The sequence below is a fragment of the Bufo bufo genome, chromosome 10, assembly GCF_905171765.1.
Source record: "Bufo bufo chromosome 10, aBufBuf1.1, whole genome shotgun sequence".
Taxonomy (NCBI): domain Eukaryota; kingdom Metazoa; phylum Chordata; class Amphibia; order Anura; family Bufonidae; genus Bufo; species Bufo bufo.
Window position 1 is genome coordinate 103963259 of NC_053398.1, and position 22052 is coordinate 103985310.

At 43.2% G+C, this 22052-nt stretch overlaps 1 protein-coding gene across 3 annotated transcripts in view; it reads right to left on the reverse strand.

Moving 5' to 3' along the window:
- Window positions 1-4297: 4297 nt before the first annotated feature.
- Window positions 4298-22052, reverse strand: part of PHAF1 (phagosome assembly factor 1) — a 64862-nt gene continuing 47107 nt past the window's right edge. For all 3 annotated transcript variants that reach the window (XM_040408996.1, XM_040408997.1, XM_040408999.1), the window contains exons 13-17: window positions 21674-21717; window positions 21520-21560; window positions 15793-15851; window positions 7138-7210; window positions 4298-5023 (exon numbers count right to left, since the gene is read on the reverse strand). In XM_040408996.1, coding sequence (XP_040264930.1) covers window positions 4934-5023; window positions 7138-7210; window positions 15793-15851; window positions 21520-21560; window positions 21674-21717 — 307 coding nt within the window. In that variant the 3' untranslated portion in view covers window positions 4298-4933. The remainder of the gene's footprint in view (window positions 5024-7137; window positions 7211-15792; window positions 15852-21519; window positions 21561-21673; window positions 21718-22052) is intronic.

Consider the following 22052-nt stretch of genomic DNA (forward strand, 5'->3'; position numbering starts at 1 on the left):
CTAAAGAAAGCCCATACACATATGGTTGAGCCATGCATGTATGTGTATGGGGTAGTAGAGAGAGATAGCTGTTTAAGGTGTGCGTGCACAATAAAGGGCAAACTGCAGACAGGATCATAAAATAATAAAACAACTTAAACTCCCCTTCTGGAGCCTCCTCCGATCCAGCACCGCTGCTCCATCCTCTCAGCCAGGCTGTAGCTGTGACAACTTGTTCTGGCTGCAGCAGTGACGTCCCATATACCGCTGCAGCCAAAACAATGTCTGCAGCCTGGCCAAGAGGAGCACCGCTGCTGGATCGGAGGAGGCTACTGAAGGCGAGTCCAAGTTGTTTCATTACTTTATGAGCCTACCTGTAGTTTGCCCATAAAACCTTTCAATTCGAACAAACCTTTTAATGTGCAAAAACACACTGGAAATGTCTGCTGTTAATATGAAGTACTGTAGTAAGGCTGTGTTCACAATAGTGCAGCCAAATTGATGGATCATTAGAGTTCAGTGGGATCCATCAGACACCATTACAAAAAGGATCATGACAGATCTGTCATGGCTTCTGTTCTTATAGGAAAGTGTGAATCGAATACTTAAGGTTTTTAATTGGTATCCAGTGCTAGCAAAGAATAAAACATGAACCTGGCAATTTTTGGTGGCATCTGCAATCTATTGTCACACCATACACATTGCATTGTCTTCAGAACCCATAAGATGCATCTGGATCTGCCAACACATATTTCATGTTTACAATAGTTTCCAGGATTTTTATTGATGTCCTGTCCTTAGAATTAGCCATCAGTGGTGATCAGCAGCTTCTTCATTTTGATTGCTGGAGATCTCAGGGGTTGCAACCCCACCGATCATACACATCTTAAGTATAGGTCATCAACTGAAACCTCCAGGGAACCCATTTGAGGGAATAAGGCCCCATGCACATCAGCGTATTTTTGGTCTGTATCTGAGGGCTCCTGCACACAATCGTATCCGTTTTTGTGGTTCCGCAAAACACGGATACTGGTCAAGACCATGCTTCCATTTTTTATTTTCTCCTACAAAAATGTTCTATCCTTGTTCGCAAAACAGACAAGGACATGTTCTATTTTTTGCAGGGCCGCGGAACGGACTTACGGATGCGGACAGCACATGGGTGTGCTCTATGCATCCTTTGAAGCCCCATTTAGATGAATGGGTCCACATTTGATCCGCAAAAAATGTGGACCAAAACTATGGCCGTATGCATGAGCCCTGTTCCGCGTTTATTTGCGGATCAGTTGAGGCCCCATGCATTTCAATACAGCCGCAAAAAATGTGGACAGCACACCATGTGCTGCCCACATCCGTTCCGCAGCCCCGCAAAAAGGTGTCCTATTCTTGTCTGTTTTGCAGACAAGAATAGACATCTTTAACATAGGGTGGAAGGGGAAAATGCAGGAAGCAAATGGTCGGTATCTGTGTCTTGTGGATCTGAAATTTACAGGCTGCAAAATGGATACAGTCGTGTACATGAAGCCTTAAGGTAACCACCTAAAAATACTGTATGCAAAAAATGTAAGTACTTGGAGGATGTTAAGAGGTCTAAGAGTGGCAGAACCTGAACCAGAATCTTTATAAGACAAATTATGTAAGAGGATGCAATACTGGTTATCTAACCATCAACCACCAACATACTCTATGCAAGGGACAAATACCCTTTATCAGCCACTGGTACAAGTGATGCCCCTTTCAGATCACATTGATAACTTCTGCAGAGCTTGTACGTCAGGAACAACTCCTCACATACATGCTACGCATTCCCATTGGGTTTCTTTTAAACCGATAGGCCAAAAAAGTGTCCTTTTGCCCACTGTGGGCCGGTATACAGAAACAAGATATACGGTACAGTGTAATAGACTATGCTATTCTACACAATATGCAATAAAAAAAAATGTATACCATGCAGTACATGTTTTCTTTTTGCCCATGGGCATCGTACAAATAAGTCACAGGTATACGACTGGAACGTTTGCCAGAGTATAAGTACGAAGAAAGCAAATATCGAGATGTGAACAGAGCCTGAAATAAAAATCAGTGCACACTGGATACTTGGATATGGGGTGTCTGGATGAAGGAAGACTATATTAAACTGCTCCATTGTCAATGTCCCGGGGTTCTCTCCTCTCTTTCATTCTGGCTCTTATGCTGAAAATTGATTTCATCTACGCACAAATTAGTCTTACAAAAAGTTCATATATACAAAAATCTGTACACTATTTTTTTTGTGGAAAACACAAAATTTTGTCCATATATCACAAATTGTTACAGCAAAATATTACAAATAGGATACACAGCTATACATAACCTCACCCCGCCTTCCCCTAGGGTAATTTTGGGGCAAGCTCTTAATTCGTAGTTTACATGCCCCAGCATCTTGCACTCTGGGGTCAAACAGGCTGTAACATGCTGGGAGCAACTGTGGAAAACCACATGACGCTGAAGAATTTACAGAGAACAAGAAAGGAGTAATAGAAATAAAACGCTCCAAAGACCATATAAAGCCTTCCCTACCTGATCCTTTTTTATGCATCTTACCTGTCTAAATCTATTGCCATGTCCTATTAAACCTGGGTCAATACATAACAGGTATTAAAACATCCTAGCGAATTCTCAGGCAAAACATCGGACGCACATGCTGAGCGAGTCTTTGGCTATTGTCTAGAAGAAAGGCTAAAATATTACAACAAAATTGCATTCTGAGATGTCTGGTCTCGGCCTCAAACGCTGTACCAATGTATGTAAGATGCTTCCCACGCATTTTATTACAACCGTCACGGAGCAGCAACAGCAAAATGTCTTAATTTAGCTTTACCCATAAAAAATAATGAGGCTTCCCTTAAAATAAACTAAAAGTAACATCACATCAATTGAGTCGTCATAATCATAAGACAAAAGTTACATAAAAAGATATAAAAATCAACAACTAAAAAGGATGTAAAAGCGAAATCAAGAGCGGAGATGAATTGGATTTTGGAAAAGAGAATTCGTTTGTCAAGTAGTTATTAGTGATGGAAAAGTGGGAAGGAGAGGGTTAATTCCCACTGTATAAATAAATCGCTTTGCTCAATGTCTGAACATCCATATAGATCCGTCAGATGCTGTTCAGTAAACACACTGATGGATCGAGTAAAGTGTATGTAGTGCAAATGGAAAAACAAGCGCTAAAAATAAAAACAGACGATGAGCACATTGTATTGGGGGGCTTCTCCTCACTGATGAGGCAGGCCACAAACACTGGCAAATAGCAGGGCTTGTGAGGGTCTTACACTGCTCAAATGATGAATACAAACCCAAAACACCCTTTTAAAGGGCACTCAGAACCTTGTAACAGCAGAAGGAGCCACTTAAAGGAAGCCAGGACGTTATCGCTCGTTCCAACTCACGCAGCCCACAGAGATCACTCCCTCCACTGAACTTAGGCAATGGAGTCACTTTAAAGTGCAGAATACATAGGTACCAATACCCGGTGTAGGAATGCCAATTCCCTGAAATATCGGCAATGCTGTTTGGCAGTAAATACAGAGAGAGGCTCCTGACTTCAGTCCTTAAAGAGGGCCGGTCTTCCCTGTCTAATTGTGCTGATCTTCTGTAATTCCTCCGACAAATGTATGAATTGACAGCAGAGTGATACCACGCAGCATGTGAATGGGGTGTTCCTAGACAGTGTAATTCTGTAAGCACTGACTGGACACAACTCCAACTCGTAACATCCAGTTATAAATGTATTCATCGATTTCTAGGATGAACAACAGAAGAGCACAATATAGAGCTCTAAGAGGCTTCAGAATATGGGGAATGTCAGGAGAGATGACAGGTCCTCATTGTTAGGCCTCACGCACGTGACGGTAGTTTTGGTCGGCGTCTGAGCCGCATTCTATGGGTCTGCAGATGTCACCCATGTGCTGACCGCATCCATGTGGCCGTTCCGCAGAACATGTCCTATTCTTGTCTATTTTGTGGACAAGAACAGCCAATTCTAGAAGAAAACTGCAGCATGCACGCGGCCAGTATCCATATTTTGCAGATCCGCAGACCACAAAATGGACACGGCCGTGTGCACGAAGCCTTATCCTGTAGAATTACTTTCATAGACCAAATTAAAGTGAAAGTACCTTATCTTAGTTTATTCCCAAACTTATCTACAAGACGTACAGTATTGGGCACCCCTGTATGTGAGATTAGGACTTTTTAATTGCTAAAATTTTAGATTAAACCATTTTAATAATCTATATAACTACAAAAATGATTATTATTATTTTTTTTTTAAATGAATACTTCCCTTTTAGACTTGCTTAAGATTAGCAGTTACTCAGGAGCAGATTACATGATCCGAAAAAACAAATCTCAATGCATCAGTGCAAATGACCTCTTGCCACATAGGGGGGGAAAGCCTACGTCTTTTCTGTACAGACACTAATTCTGATGGTAGTTTGTGTGTATGACCATTTTAAAGTCTCATGATGTGGTACCTGAATATGTGGCTGTATATATAAACCTATGCATATATACAAACACGCCAATGACATATCAGACTGTCCTGAACCACAGAGATATTCATGTATTTGCCCATGAATAGAGTATATACAGATGTGACTACCACGTGAATTCAATAACACTAAACACAAAGGCTTTATACGCCCGGTTCCTGCGCGTGGCTCGAGCGTGTTTGTGCTTTTACACGCAGCAGAGGCCCCGACATCCTGCAGAAATGGATACAGGGATGTGGAGGGTGTGCTGGCTGCAAGAAGGATGCCCGGCAGGAACTGGAAACGACGACTGCAAACGCCCACAATCCTTGCAACTCTTTGCTGCGTGGCCAACAGCGCATACTGCTGTGTTTACTGTGGGTATCTGTCAGCAAGTGAAGGCACGCTGGGCTGTACAACCTCACCCGCTGTTCTCATGCTTATTGGCTCAGCTCTGACGATTTCTGATGCACGGTGGATCTTGAGGCTCCGTAAAGGGTAACTGATGCTATATGGTTGTTTTGCATGACCTAAAATACATAAACACAAGAAAACCATGAGCGCGGCTGAGTCTTTTTTTCAACCTACGTAACTAGGTGATTACTAAGTGCAAAAATAAGAAACCAATTATACACCAGGGGCACACTATTCAACAATTTACTTTCTCAATAAAAAGGCATATGCTGATTTTAGCAAATTAAGGATTTATTTCAAATGTACACAAAATTAGGCAAAACACAAATATACTAAAAGGGTGTCTTTCACCAGGACAGTGCCTGATAAATTATAGCATCTGTAAGATCTCTTACTAAAGCTACAGTAAAATAAAATATCAGTGTAAGGGTCATAAGCGTCCTCTGCTATATAAAAATAATATTACTGTACTTCTCTCAGTCAGTCTTCTTGACCAGTGTAAAGTACTGTAAAGGCTCATTTATCAGCAAATCTCCCAAAGGATGGCTATACACATTAAAGGGCAGCAGTTTTGTACGTATGACACTGGCTGACCTGTTACATGTGCGCTTGGCAGCTGAAGGCATCTGAGTTGGTCCCATGTTCAAATGTGCCCGCATTGTGAGAATAATGATGTTGTAAAATATGCAAATGAGGTTCTAGGAGCAATGGGGGCGTTACCGTTACACCAGGAGGCTCAGATCTCTCTGCAACTGCTGCACCCTCTCCACTTTGATTGACAGGACCAGGCATGATGACGTTTACACTGCCCTGACCCTGTCAGGGTGCAGAGGGCGTGGCAGTTGCAGGGAGAGCAGAGCCTCTAGGTGTAAGAGAAACGCCCCCATTGCTCCTAGCAGCTCATTTGCATATATATATAAAAAAATACATACAAATATTGTACATATGAACATGGGACCAACTAAGATGCCTTCAGCTGCCAAGTGCACATGCAACAGGTCAGCCAGTGTCATAGGGACAGATCTGCTGACAGAGGCCCTTTTAATAGCTGAAGGCTAAATACTCATTTGACCAAAAGCTATCCCCCCTGCCGCCCAGATACACTTCCACGCTCAGCCAAAATTGCAAGTGTTCTCAATGAGGAGAGGGATCTGGCAGTGGCATTTCTTCTGTGAGAACAAAAATAAATTTAATATATTAAAGGGTTTATCTACATTTTTTATTATTGGCTATCCTTCATGTGATTAAGCACTTTAACAGTGATAATGTTGCAAATATTCCTACCAGGCCAGCGCTGCACTCCCCGGTGTAATTACTTTGCAGGCACGTCCTGGATTCTAGTACAGTTACAACCCGCAATGTACGTGGGTTGTGCCTGCGAAGTCAGGCAGCCTCAGGCGCTGTGAGCGGTCAGTGCTCAGGGCTGCCTTACTGCGCAGGCGCAATCCGCATATATCGCAGGTTGTCAGTGGGCTGGGATCACATGCTGAAGGTACGTCACGTGACCCAGGAAGTGCCCGCAAAGTAATTACATTAGGGAGTGCAGCACTGGCCTGATAGAAAATTTTTCACAATTGTCACTGTTAAAGTGCTTAATCACATGAGGGAGGACGGGTTCATAAAAAAATAAAATAAAAAAAGAATAACCCCTTTAATGCTGTACTGTTTCCACTTTGCAATAAAAACGTAACAAAACAGCAATATGGCCAGAAAAAATCTCTGGAGCTTTCTACAGCATTGTATGGATTTTAAAAGGGATACTGTCAGCTCCGAAACACCCTCCAAAATACAGTAAGTGGTGGATAGTGTAAGCGATGCAGAGTCCAATTATGTAATTATATCTTAATACTCCTTTGCATTCTGACGCTGTGCTCCCACAAACCAGCAGTAAAATGCATTGAGAGGACTCCTTGTTGAGTCCTCTCCATTATGTGCATGAGCTCAGGAGTCCTTTGCACTTTATGCAAAAATGTTTATGAAAAAAATGCACTTTACTGCTGGTTTGTCAGAGCGCAGTGTCAGAATGTTAGCATCAAGATAGCCGGATTTGACATCACTTACTCAGAGACAGTTTGGAGGGTGCTTAAGAGCTGACAGATTCCCTTTAACACTGTTGGGAAATGGGAAATACCGTATCGCCGGAAAACAGAATGTGGGGCTATGGGGCATTATATGGATACAGCACTTGCTTTTAGGACTGGAAACGTTAATATAAATAGAATTTCTTTACCTCAAAAATCATCCTCTGTAGACCAAAACAAAAAGTTGATCCAAAGGGGTTTGTGTTATTTGGCGAGGAAGATCTGAAAAATAAAGCAGAGATTATGTTTGAGAACATATTTAAGATTTTTCTTTTGAAGACAGGATAACTATAGTTTGTCTAAAGAATAGAAATCCTATTTTTGTGAATACATCTTAATACCAAAAAATAGCTAAATTCTACACTTTACTCAATCCACATTCACTAAACTTTACTGTAACATGCCGGACAGGTGATAGATACAATATGTGAATCCATATGCGTTGATAACTGCTGTAGGCAAATCTATGTAACGTGAATGTAGTGTATAACCTAGAGAATCACAAGACCCTTAAACCCTTAGTGACCAGCCTGTTTTGGGTCTTACTGACCAAGCGTTTCTCTTACTTTTTTCATCGTCGCCTTCCAAGAGCTATAACTTTTTATTTTTCTGTCTATAAAGTTATATGAGGGCTTGTTTTTTGAGGGACAAGTTGTAGTTTTTAATAGCGCCATTTTGGGGTACACATAACTTTCTGATTAATGTTTATTAACTCTTTCTGGGAGGGAGATGGAAAAAACAGCAATACTGCCACTGAGTTTTTACGTTATAAATTTTACAGTGTTAATTTTTCGGTATAAATAACAATGTTTTTATTCTCTGATATTTATGTAGTCTGGGTCGTTATGGACTCATGCGCGCGGCTCGCAGGGAGGACATGCTTCAGTGAACTCCACTCCGCACGCCGAACTAATCCCGACATTAGCACCCTTCACTCATGCTGGGGACCCAGAAGATGACCCGCACCAAGGGCAAGACCACACCAGCTCAATCGCAGACATTACCAGAGATATTCCGACTCACCAGTCACTCCAGTCACTCTATCGCCAAATCCAAGACTTAGGGAATAGAGTGTCTGACCTGGAGACACGGACGGAGGATATATCAGACGCCATTGGCGCAGATAGGGAAGACATTAACTCTCATGCAGCTCAGCTAGCTGCGCTTGAATTTAAAATAGCAGATCTAGAAAATAGGTCACAAAGAGGGAATTTAAGGGTCAGAGGCCTCCCTGAAACTTTTTCAGATCTACCAACTACCATGTGCACATTGTTTGAGGCCTTGCTTCCCCAGGATGAATCGAGCGAGCTGCGAATGGATAGAGTCCATAGGGCTCTGGGAAAGCCCCGCTCCTCAGATATACCGAGAGACGCAGTTCTCAAACTCTATTATTCGGAGGTGAGAGATCAGATCCTAACGGCGGCCCGGAATCTACCCAATTTACCTGGGCTCCCTACCTCTGTGCACTTATACGCTGACTTAGTGCCATCTACGCTCCATAGACATAGAGAAATGAGACCGGTGACACAAGCTTTACAGAAAGCACAGGTGCGCTTCAGATGGGAGTTCCCTTTTGCCCTCTCTTTTCAATTGAGCTCTCGCACCCACACGGTTCGCTCATCGTCGGAGGGCTATGAAGTATTACAGCAAGCTGCGATATTGTTGGAACAAACGACTACTCCAGCTGCCCCGCCAAGACCACAGCGCCCAGCCAGAGAGTCTGGACCACGGTGCCATCAACCACCTCCTCTTCACCACGAGCTTCAACTTCCTAAAGCAAGACCCTTGAGGATCATCACCCATCCTATTACGCCTGCAGAGATGGAGGACAACCCCTGTCTGAAGAACCTGGCGCAAGTGTACTCTTATTTCTGAGTCTTTCCTGGATCCTCTCTACTCTTTCACATTCCTCGTTACTCCCTTTATTTTTTCGAAAGGGATTTGGCGTGATGGACTTTCATGATGCCTCCTGTTCTAGGGTTGTTTGGAGTGGAATCGGTGGCTATTTGTGCCCCCCCTCCCCGATCTAGCCCGTGCTCATTTGCTGGCCAGATTAGGCACAGTCGTTTATTATGTTGTTTAGTGCCCATAAGCACTATGTTACTGTTTTTCTGTTTAAATGTAACTCTGGGGAATATTTTCTTTGCCGATCTGAATATTCGCTGGGCATTTTTGGTGGGTGGATGCAGAGAGATCCCTGTAGGGGGCAGCGTAGGGCAACCCATTGCATCTAAGCTCCTCCATACTTTATTTTACTATGTGTAAGATTGTAACTCACAATGTGAGGGGATTTAATTCCCCACAGAAGCGTAAGCTAGCTTTTTCTACTTACCTTAAACATGCACCCGACGTTGTCTGCCTGCAGGAGTCGCACTTCACTCCTACCTCCCATCCGAAATACGCTAGATTTTTCTCTTCCACATATCACTCTAAAAGCCGGGGAGTGATCACTATGCTGAAAAACTAATTTTCTTTTTCTATATCCCAGTCTATTATTGATCCCGAAGGTAGATATGTGCTTTTGGTTGGCACCTACAGGGAGGATACTTTATGTATAGTTAATGTTTATGCCCCAACTGACGATCCCATCGCCTTTTTTAATAAGGTGAAACAGATTATTGAACCCCTTACTTACCATAAACTTTTGTGGTGTGGGGACTTCAATTTTGTCATTAATCCCATTTTAGATCGCTTGTCCCCCCCGCCCAAATTCCCATTCAGCCCAAGTAAGAGAGGTACTAGTATTACTCTCCTTGGCAGATACATGGAGAGAACATAACGGTTCACAAAGGAGCTATACGTATTACTCCCCGGCCCACAAGGTATATACTCGCATTGATATGATCCTAGCCTCCACAACTTGCTTACTATACTCCAAGCATATTGTGTCGTCCTGGTCTGATCATGACGTAGTTATGGTGGAATTCGCTTTTGCAAGCTTAAGTTTTATTCCATACTCATGGAGATTGAATGAATCTCTCCTAACCCGCCCTGCTTTGTATAAACAACTCCAGACCGAGCACCAGAGGTAGATCCCATGGTAATATGGCTCCCTCATAAAGCTTTTATACGAGGGAGGGTAATTGGGGTGGCTTCCCGACTAAAGAAAGAACGTAATTCAACCCAAATTGCCCGAGAGGCCAAACTAAGCAGTCTGATACGAGCCCACCAACGGACTCCGTTACTCGATCTGCTCAAAGCTGTAAAAGATACTAAGCTACAGCTGAATATGCTCCTTTCTAACAACACAGAGAAGGCTCTCCGATGGACTGCTTCTTACTATTATAAATATGCTAACAAACCTGACAAGATGCTAGCTCGTCAGTTGAAGGCTAGGCAAAAGATTAATCAGGTTATTCAAATCTGTGCCCGGTCAGGACGTACTACATCCAATCCTAATGCCATCTATGATACATTCCAAGCTTTCTATCAGCAGCTTTATTGTAGTACCCAGATGGGCCCTGGGACCATGGAGAGTGACTTCTTAACATCTATCTCGCTCCCTTAGGTTCCCCTGATGCATTAGCGGACCTTGGTGGGGACGTCACGGTGGAGGATGGGCAAGGCCCCCAGACCGGATAGATTGTCAGCACTTTATTATAAAAAATGTGCCCCCCTACTAATCCCATATATTACCCACTATTGCAACCGTTTGTTACAGGGAGCCTCAGCCCCCTCGGAATTCCTCTCTGCTAAGATTACTGTATTACCTAAACCAAATAAGGACCCCCTGTTACCTTCCAACTACAGGCCAATTTCCCTTCTCAATTTAGACAACAAAATCTTCACCTCCATAGTGGCTCGCCTGACCTTATACATAGAGATCAGGTGCCTGACCTTATACATAGAGATCAGGTGGCTTTTATACCTGATAGGGAGGTCCCAGATAATATTTGAAAAATTCGGAATTTTATTCAAGAAGCTAACAGGACTCACACCCCACTTGCCGTACTAGCTTTAGATATTGAAAAAGCCTTTGATACCGCGGCTTGAGATTATCTTTCCAGGGTTCTGACCGCTATAGGCATTAGGGGACCCTTTCTACGGGCCATTCAATCCTAATACTCCACTCCCTAAGCTCATCTTAAACTCCCTGCGACACATTTTTCACCTATTAAAATCTAAAGAGGTACACGTCAGGGCTTCCCCCTATCACCGGCTCTATTTGCCCTCGCAATGGAACCCCTAGCAATTCACATTAGGTCTCATCCTAACATCACTGGTCTCTCTGTGGGTAATGTTGAACATAAGCTGAATCTCTTTGCAGATGACCTTCTACTCTCCCTCACTAATCCTGTCATATCATTTCCCTCAATGAAGGTGTTGGGTTTCTTCTCTGCGGTTTCGGGGCTCTCTATCAATCATGCCAAATTTGAGCTCCTTCTCTGTTACATGCCGTCTCAGGTCAGGTCCCTCCTCTTACAAAAGTTCCCATTCCAACTTAAACCCCACTATATCTCGTATTTAGGAATATCATTGCCTTGAAGGTTAGATATGGTATTTATAGAACTAAATATCTCCCTCTTTACCGCAAAATTAGAGAGGATCTTGCGACCTGGAGGTCCCTCCCAGTTTCCTGGGTTGGAAGGATTCACGTTATTAGAATGGTGGTCCTTCCCAGGCTTCTTTATTTATTTAGAACTCTCCCTGTCCCGGTTTCCACTACCGACCTAAGGGTTCTGCAGGCAGACGTCTTGAAATTTATATGGGCAGATAAACACCCCCGTATATCTAGGCAGATCATGTGTCGATATAAGTCCCAAGGAGGCAAAATATTACAAGACAAATATTACAAGGCAGCTAGACTAGCACAATTGTTCCTAACCCATTTGGAACCAAAGGCATGTCCGCTGTGGATATCACTGGAGCAATCACTGTTTGCTCCATATACTTGGAGGGCCCTGATCTGGTCTGGCCTCCCCTTACCATCTATTATCCGTACTAGTTCCCTCCTATCTCATTACTATTTGCTCCTCTGGAGGTCTGTTAGGTTTAAATCATTGTTACAATCCAAGAATTCCCCGCTAGAATACATTCTGGGAAACCCTGCATTCCCTCCTGGACTTCAGGAAAATGTTTTTGCATGATAAAGCGCCAATAAGCTTTGTTCTTTACATAGGTTCCTGATTAGGGGTAAACTTACTTCCCTAGCTGAGAGGGAGGTGTTTAATGCGAACCAGATCTTCTCTTTCCTACACTCCCTACGACCATCTAACAGTATCCTAGACTTTATATCCTTTGAACACTAGGTCACTTACTCTCTGTATAAACAGGGTCTGTTGTCTAGGATTTACGGACACTTAATGCGGCCCCAGAAGGAAATAAATTACCATATATGAAAGCATGGGAGGAGGACATGGGTGTTAAATATACAATATCTACAGTAGATGGTACCAGCGTTCCCAGACTCTAAGGCTACTTTCACACTTGCGGCAGAGAGATCCGGCAAGCAGTTCCGTCGCCGGAACTGCCTGCCGGATCAGGCAAAATGTATGCTAACTGATGGCATTAGTAAGACTGATCAGTCTTAAAAATGCCTGATCAGTCGAAAAAATGCATTGAAATGCCGGATCCGTCTTTCCGGTGTCATCCGGCAAAAACGGATCTGGCATTTATTTTTTCACCTTTTTTTCATACCGGAAGGACGGATCCGGCATTTCCGGTATTCTGAATGCCTGATCCGGCACTAATACATTCCTATGGGAAAAAATGCCTGATCCGGCATTCAGGCAAGTCTTCAGTTTTTTTAGCCGGAGATAAAACCGTAGCATGCTACGGTTTTCTCTTTTGCCTGATCAGTCAAAACGACTGAACTGAAGACATCCTGATGCAAACTGAACGGATTACTCTCCATTCAGAATGCATGGGGACATACCTGATCAGTTCTTTTCCGGTATAGAGCCCCTGTGACGGAACTCTATGCCGGAAAAGAACATATATATCCGGAGGTTTCCTCCAGATGCTTCCGTGGTTGTGACGAGGAGGGCACAATGTTCCATAACTGGTGGGCCTGTCCGACAGTACGGAGGTTTTGGAGCAGAATTAGCACCCTATTATCCTCAGTGCTGGGATGTTCTCACCCCACATCCTTACCTTTATGCCTTTTGGGGGACAAACCCTCTTGGTTAATATATGCCAGATTTAGGCTATTACAATATATACTTTTGGCAGCTAAAATTCATATAACCTTCAAAAGGCGATCAGCCTCACCTAGTTATCAGGCGGTATTGGATAGAATCAATAGGATATTACTATATGAAAGGCTCACAGCCATTCACAGACACATTTGATGCCTTTGAAAAGTTCTGGGAGCCCTGGTTGTCATCCTCCTATTCCACTGATTTACGCTATTGTATTACTAACTTTCATACCGGTGATAAATCATCATTCACCTTTGCTGACTCTGACCGGTGATGTTCATGACTATGTAACCCCATTGTTTTTAATGTACTCTGTACTCCACATGAATATTTTTTGTCTTATTTTGTTCTTTTATGGTCTTGATACTTATATATTTATACGTTTTACTGCCTTAAAATTCCAATAAATAATCTTTGAAACTAAAATACAATGCACTAATGCACTATCCTTATAGTGCATTGCATTTTAAAGTCAGTGGATTACTGACATTGACCAGCAGGCTGTGCCAGAGAGGCACAGCCTGCTGGAAACTACTCAAAGCAGGCTTGGGGCCTACATCAGACCTCAGCCATCATTTACAAGCATCATCAACCTTTGATCGCATTTGGGGGGTGCTGATGTTTCTCTTCCTTCATTGGGGGACACAGGCTTGACCATGGGTATAGGCTGTTGCCACTAGGAGGCGGACACTAAGCACAAAAAGTGTGAGCTCCTCCCTTCAGCTATACCCTTCCTACAGGGACCAAGCTCCATCACACTATGTACCAACCCAGAACCACACAGGCCCGAAAAGGCCCATAAACAAAAGAATGGGTGGGAGCTGTGTCCCTCAATGAATGGAAGAGAAACAGATTTTACGGTAAGTACAAAAATCTAGTTTTCTTATCCATATCATTGGGGGGCGACACAGGCTTGACCATGGGACGTTACAAAGCAGTCCCAAGGGTGGGTCATAAACTAAGAAACTCTCTAGCCAATCAGAGAACCGCCGTCTGCAAAACTCTACACCCCAGAGAAGCGTCAGAAGATGCAAAGGTGTGCACTCTGTAAAACTTGGAAAAAGTGTGCAAAGACGACTATTTCTTAGTAAAATCTTCTGGAAATGGATAAAGGACGTTTAAGCGTTTTGGCAAAGCAAAACGTCTATCAGGAAAATTCCACTCCTTGGAAAGAGAGGAATCAAACTCCTGGTGGTTGGGGAAACACTTGTGCGAGCGACGGGAACTTCTAAAGGAAAAACCCGAGCTGGCAGACGACAGTGGGGGATCCTCAACCTGCAACGTCTCGATAACTGCTGTAATAAGGTTGTCCACCATAGACGATAGTTTGGACGACTGACCCTCTGGCGAGACAACATCCTCATCTGAACCCCCCTCCTCAGAACATGCCTCTTCCACTAATGACAACCCTGCTGTCCAAAATGAGGAAGAGGGGGAAAATTAGACCCCGTAAGAAGGGACAAACAACTCTTACTCAGCCTGTGTCCCTCCAAGCAGCAAGACCAGAAGATCCTTGTCAGCGTGGCGCCAGATGCCTTTAAAAACCGGATGTGGGTGGAGCACACTCCCTCCGCTCAGCTGCCGGTGGGGAAGCGGGAAGAAAACATGCCCCACCCCCAAAATGACTCCGGCCCTCAGCGCCAGCCCACCAGCCTCTGTTAACGCCCCCCCCCCCCCCCCCATCCACCGCTCGCCAGAACACATGTCGCCGGTTCCCCATCCGAACTAAGACGCCGGCCGGGGAATAAGAAGCCATGGGAGCAGGCCGCAGGCCACACAGAAGCCGGGGCCTCAATTAACAGTGGCCCCGGCACATAGCCAGCGCGCCGATATTAAAGAACTGGAAAATGTACGCCCCAACACCATGTCCTAAGGCCCCCCACCGACAGCAGCAACCTCCTGGAGGGGCCCTGGTGGGGACCAGGCAACTTGGGGAGGGGAGCACTTTGGGGCCAAATTCTCCTTTTTTTTTTTAAATACTCACCTGTCTGGCGTCTTCTGTCCCCCTGGCTCCTGCCGGATCACCAACTTCGGTGTGCGGGCCCTTGGGGAGGGACGCTACACCGGAACAGAGGGGACTTGCGGTGGACGGCCGTGGTGATCCGAACGCTGGTGGGAAACAGAGGCTTTGTAGGAACCTCTGGTCCTCTTTTGCTTCTGGAGAATGGGAGGGAGCAGGGGGCTTGGGGGACCCTCTGGTCTCCTGGGTGGGAGTGCAGGCAGTTTTTATGACTGCCTGAAACTCCCGCTAGAAAAAATGGAAAAAACAACAAAAAAAGATAGAATAAAAACCAGCAGACCTGCAACGCAGGGAGGTCTGCCTCCTACAGACACTAAGCTAAAACTGATTTAGCTTAGTCCCTGTAGGAGCTCACACCTTTTGTGCTTGTGCTATACCCATGGTCAAGCCTGTGTCCACCAATGATATGGATGAGAAAACCCAGGGACAGATTCCCTTTAAATAAAAAAATAAAATAGAAGGGTAGCTATTGATCGTTACCAGACAGAGGCTGAAGTTGGGAAAGTTTTACAGCAATTTAGTTTTTCGTCTTCTTCTGAATCAACAAAGATTACCAAGGGCATTTCCATCTTTTAATTCTGGTTGAACTTGATGGGCATGTATCCACAGGTTTTCATGAGCTAAATTGAAAAAGATTATTTTACCTGTGAAGGACAACTGGCTTCTCCATAGGGTGCCCCAAGTGTTCTTGAATACTGTCCCACTACAAAATAAAGCAGAACAAATATTAAACAAGCTAATATTTTCCAAACATATATGGACTTCCATACTAAGAAACTGTACAAATTAAAGTAGGCATCATAGAATTACAGGCTTATATACAACTGAAACACTAGGAGTGAGAACCCTGCTCACAAGAGCTTACAATCTATGAGGAAATGGAGGTGAAACAAAAAGGTAAACTTGGTTGTTTTAAAAACTGATCCAGCCATTTTTTTGTGCCGATGGAGTTGCATGAGTTAGTGCACCAAGTGTTGGGATTACTTTTGTATGATGGCATTCTGAAAAATTAGGGACTGTGGGGGGGCAGTTTAGGGAACATGATAAGCTTGCCTAAAGATATGTGTTTATTTTATTTATTTTTTTCCAATATTTTTTTATTAAGTTTTGTGAGTCTCCATGCAGTATCATACAATTCGGTAGCATTACAATTGCTTCCATACAGCATTGCGATACATAAATCATTTCAAAATACAGTACATTTCAAGTAGAACAATTGGAGTCTCATTTTCATTTTTCTCCCCCCCCCCCCACCCCCCTTAAATTATCAATACCCACAGACAAATATCCCTCCCCGTTCCCATCCCCCTCTCCTCCCCAATTGATACGATATGTTGCCCTAAACAGATTCCAGAAAAGACATGTTCACAATGAAGGCGCCTCAATATATATAAATTTTGTACTGAAAAGAAAGGAAAGAAAAGAGAAAGTCCTCCCCCCCTAGGGATTTCAGAAAAAAATGGAATATCCTCCCCTCTTCTGGCCGCTTATTTTGACTGATTAATGTATCAAACTAGATTGTTATTGAGATTAACAATAGAATATTAACTGGGAGTTTTTAATGGTCCCAAATCCCCCCTCAAGTCTTGCTTTAGGTACCATGCCGTCAACCTGAATGGGCTCATTATTTTCATGTACTCTGTGTGTGGAATAAACGTCAGGACAAATAATTTCCATGTTTGATAAAGTCGCTGTCCTAGCTGGAATAGGTTGCGCATTTGTGTCACCACCATTTCCATAGTAGGAATCTCTATCGATAGCCATAGACGTAACAGACATTTTTTTGCGACCATTATTAGTTTATGGCCCACTAATGGTAATTTAGATAGATCACCTACCTTCTCCTCTGGCCCTTGTTTACTTGTACACTTAGCAGCATCGCAATGCAGTATTGCCAATGAAGGTGTGACAGCAATGCTCATCCTGCTAACCTTGCTTAACATCTGGCTGATCTCTTCCCAGTACTTCCTCAGATTCGAGCATAACCATAAACCATGAAACAGATCTGTCTTAGGGGTACCACATTTGGGGCATGCAGTTAATCTCTCTGGACTAGCTAGGGAACTAGGTAAGTTAAACCCATATATAGCATTATGTAAAATTTTCAAGTGAGTCTCTCTCCATGTTTCATTTATTATGGCCTTGCGCATTTCTGCAATTCCTGACCAAACTGTTTCATGTATCTCCTCCACCTCTAGCTTTTGGCCCCATTTTTTAAATATTCCCTTTGGATCTTTAACTCTCCACCTATCTCTCAATGCACGGTATAACAAAGACAATGATCTCTTGATACTTAGGAATGAATCAAAATCATTGGGCTTCCATTCCTTTGACAGATCACTAGCCAACCTCCTGCAATAATTTCTGACTTGAAAATATTGCATAAATGAGGAGCTTCCCAGTCCCAGTTTATTCTTTAGTTCTTGCAAAGTCGCCCACCTTCCTTCAGACTCATGAAACAAATCTCCTACTCTATGTATCCCCTTGAGGGCCCAGTCTTTAAAGAATGCATTATCCCTGCCTGGCACAAAAGAGGGATTCCCCCTTAATGGGAGGTGCTTGGAGATCTGATATGGGAGATGAAAAAGAATTTTCCAGACTAGCGTCGTAACCCTTACTACTAGTGAGGTTTTGATGCCCACAGGTAAGGTAGGTCTTTTAGCATGAAGCAAAGCCACCAGGTCCCAGGGACGTACTAGTTCCTGCTCTAAGGCTAGGTTTGAGTAATGAGAAGTCCCGTTAACCCAATCAATGATGTGTCTACTTATACACGTCAAGTTATAACCTCTAATGTCTGAAAAGTTCAGACCTCCCTCCTCCTTACTGAGTTTTAATTTATCAAGTGATATTCTGGGTCTTTTGCCTTGCCATATGAACCTGATGAACCTGCTTTCCAGCAATTGAACATCTGCGTGGCGAAGGAGAAGTGGTATAGTCTGGAGTGGATAGAGAAGTTTGGACATAGACATCATTCTAATAAGATGACATCTACCCACCAGGTTTAACGGTAACCCCTGCCATCTGTCTAACTCTTGCACTATCTTGGCAATGAGAGGTGGAAAGTTCAGGGTATACAATGAGTGCGGGTCTTTGCCAATTTTTATGCCCAAGTATTTGATGTTCCCTTGAGCCTTTGTTATATTCAAGTGTTTAGGCATCTGGTATTTCCCTGAATCTTCCTGAGAAAGGGCCAACATCTCGCATTTAGACGCATTAAGTTTATACCCTGAATAGGATCCAAAGACACACAATGCATGGAAAATAAGATATGTGTTTTTAAGTCTTATTTAAAACTAAGAAAGTTGGAAAATAACCTGATTGAGGAGGTGCATTCCAGAGAGCTGGGGCAGCTCGGGAAAAGTCTTGAGGATGGGAATGAGAGGTTCGAATTATGGAGGATGTTAATCTTAGATCATTGGCAGACCAGAGAGTGCGAGTAGGGTGGTAGACAGAAATGAGGAAGGATATGTAGGGAGGTGCTGCACCATGGGGAGCTTTGTGTGTGAGGGTGAGAAGTTTGAATTGTATTCTGTGAAGGATGGGCAACCAGTGAAGTGACTGGCACAGGCTAGAGGCATCAGTGTAGCGGGTGGACAGATAGATGAGCCTGGCTGCTTTATTTGAGACAGAATGAAGGGGGGAGAGTTTAGTGAGGGGAAGACTGATTAGCAATAAGATACATAAATCAAGCCAACAACGAATCAAATCAACAACAATAGTTTTGGTTGTTTACACCGTGAGAAAAGGGCGCATTCTGGAGATGTTCTTGAGGTGCAGATGACATGAGTGTGCCAGCGATTGAATATGGGAAGCAAAGGAAAGATCTGAGTCAAGCATAACCCCAAGACACCCAGCGTGCTGCCCATGAGTTATGATAGTAACACAGACTGAAATGGAAATTTCAGGTTTAGGTAGGTTAGTAGATGGAGGAAAGACAAGAAGTTCAGTTTAAGAGGTAGAGAGAGGACAGGGTGATGAGACAGTGGACAGACAATCACTGGTGCTCTGTATTACTGCTGGAGCGATGTCACAGGAAGATGTATATAGTTCGGTGTGATCAGCATACTGAAGGTACTGAAAACCAAATTTGCTGATGGTCTGTCCTATAGGGGCTGTGTAGAGAGAAAAGAGCAGAGGACCTAGAACTGAATCCTGAGGAAGTTCAAGAGCAAGATGAAGAGAAGAAGTAGATACAAATAATAACATAATAATAATACAAGTAGATGGAAACGATAGACTGAAAGAGCAGCTACAGAGTTAGGAAGAAAACCAAAAGAGAACAGTCTCCTTGAGGCCAATAGATTGGAGCATGGTAAAGGGGGAGTTTGTGGTCTACAGCGTCAAATGCTGCAGAGATCCAGGAGAATCAGTAGAGAGTAGTTGCCATTCCTTTTTGCTGTCAGTAGATCATTAGATTGTAAGGGGTCGAGAAAACAGTTATCAGATATAACTTATTATTAGGCAAGAGTAGACCATATGTTCCAGGAGTTTAGAGGTTATAGTAAAGTGAGATGTCGATGAGGAGATTGGATAATCAATTGGGATGCTAAAATCACCATAATAAGAGCTGATAATTTGCATGATAAAAAAAAATAATCAGGAAGCCAAAAAGAGACTTATGGATAGAAGGAACAAAGAGTGGAAGTTGTGGTTGAGTTTGAAGAAAACAGCAGCAACAATGAAGATAGAGGCAGTGAAAAGGGTGAAACAATACTGCAACCTGCAATACCGGAGCTGTGAACTCACATAGCATCTCTGTCTCCTGCCCTGTGTAACTGCCATGATTAAGGGCTCGTTCACACAAACGATATTTGCGTTCTGTATACGGAACCATTCATTTAAATGGTTCCACAAAAAAAAACGGAATGTACTTTGTATGCATTCCGTACTTCAGTTTGTCCGTTCCGTTGACAGATAGAACATGTCCTATTATTCGCAGAAACAAAGGAAACGGAGCTCATAGTACCAAAATAATATATAATTTATTGAGACATGATAAAATGACATAAGTAAAACACATGAATAAATGATGCCATAGACATGGTTAGAAGCGGAGGACAGAAAAAGAGACGCCACCCTGGGGGCAAGAGCACACGGATCTAAAAAACACGGTACAAAAAAGGGTATAGGGCACATGGACATCAATATGGAGTCAATGCTCAAAACCATGTACAAGATACAACTAAAGTGGAGTACCAGGTGAGCCACCTGTCTAACGCATGAACACCTCTGTATATATAATATAATCACTGGTGTGCAGACAGCCTGTGCACTATAAAATTATGCTGCAGACCAATGAGATGTAAAGATAGATGACAATAATAAAAGTAACCAGAGGGAAACAGCAAGAGACAGGAACTCACCAGAGAAAAGAACCGTGTGCCAGAACGACCAGGGTGGCGCTTTTTCTGTCCTCCGCTTCTAACCATGTCTATGGCATCATTTATTCATGTGTTTTACTTATGTCATTTTATCATGTCTCAATAAATTATATACTATTTTGGTACTATGAGCTCCGTTTCCTTTGTTTCTGCCATTTAGCTCGGGAGCTTTTTGCCGAGTTTCATCTCTGTGTGTCCCCATTGGGGGTATATTGGGTGAACATTGTGTTCCTGCCCTTCCCCTCCCCCTTTCTTGGGACACCCTGGGTTTATTCTTTGTTTCCATGTCCTATTATTGCCCGCAAATCACGTTCCGTGGCTCCATTCAAGTCAATGGGTCCGCAAAGCAAAAAAAAAAATGGAACACATACGGAATGTAATTACTGTATACTGTATATGCCATACGGCAAAGCGGAACGGAACCGGAAACACTACTGAAACAAAAAATGGATCCGTTAAAAACGGCCCACAAAAGACTGAAAAAGCCATACGGTCGTGTGAATGAGCGCTAACTGTAAGGAACTTGAACAAAATGGCACCTTGACAAAAATGATATTTGGCTCGTGCCCACCCCTGCACGAGTTAATTCAAGAGAATTCATACACTACTGACTAATTTTCTGAACGCATACAGCAGAAACGACATTGTTATCTACCATGTAATCTAAGACAAATAACAATGTTGTGCTCAAAAAGGAAGTGGTATTGTCATTCCACAACACTGCAGCCTGCCTAAAAATACCGGAAGAGCTACATGTATCCTGCAATGCCTCCTGATCATTTTAAAGTGAACCTGTCAGCATGAAAAGGCAGTGCAATCTGCAGATTGATATATAGTTTTGTAGGAAAAGATCTAGTAATGCTTTTTTCTTGCTCATTTAAATCTTTACTTATTCTGGGCTTAGGAGTCCAGTGGGCGGTCATATTCAGCGACTGACCACCTTCCTATATGACTGTGCGTACGCAGATAGCAGTGATCTGTGGATCTCACCTTGCTGTAGGTGGTGCAGATTTCTTCAGTTTCAGAGTTGTCTGCATTAAGCGTAAAGAGAATGCAAGTTATTGTCAGGTTACGACAGATGCTCTGAGAAGAGAAAGGACATGGATGTGTAACAGAAGAACCCGCAGTTCAGCACGGATCTCACCTTTCTTCACTGTTAACGGAATCCGGAAATCACAACGATGATAACTAATAGAAGATAAGTGCGACATGGATTAAAATTTGTTGTGTGAACTCTGCAAGAATATTTAATATGTCACGAGTTCTATGACTCATGTGACTGTATGATTTATAAGCTATTATTTGATATGCATATTGTGACATTTTATTTACAAGGTACTGTACAGGGATATTAAAGGGGTTTTCAAAGAGTTTTTTTTTTTTTTACTGATGACCTTTGCTCTGGATAGGTCACCAGTATCTTATCGGTGGGGACCCCTCGTCGATCAGTGGCGCTTACAGTAGCACTGATGTCTTCTTCAGCTTTGCCTAGGACACGAGACGTCACGTTTATTGGTCATATG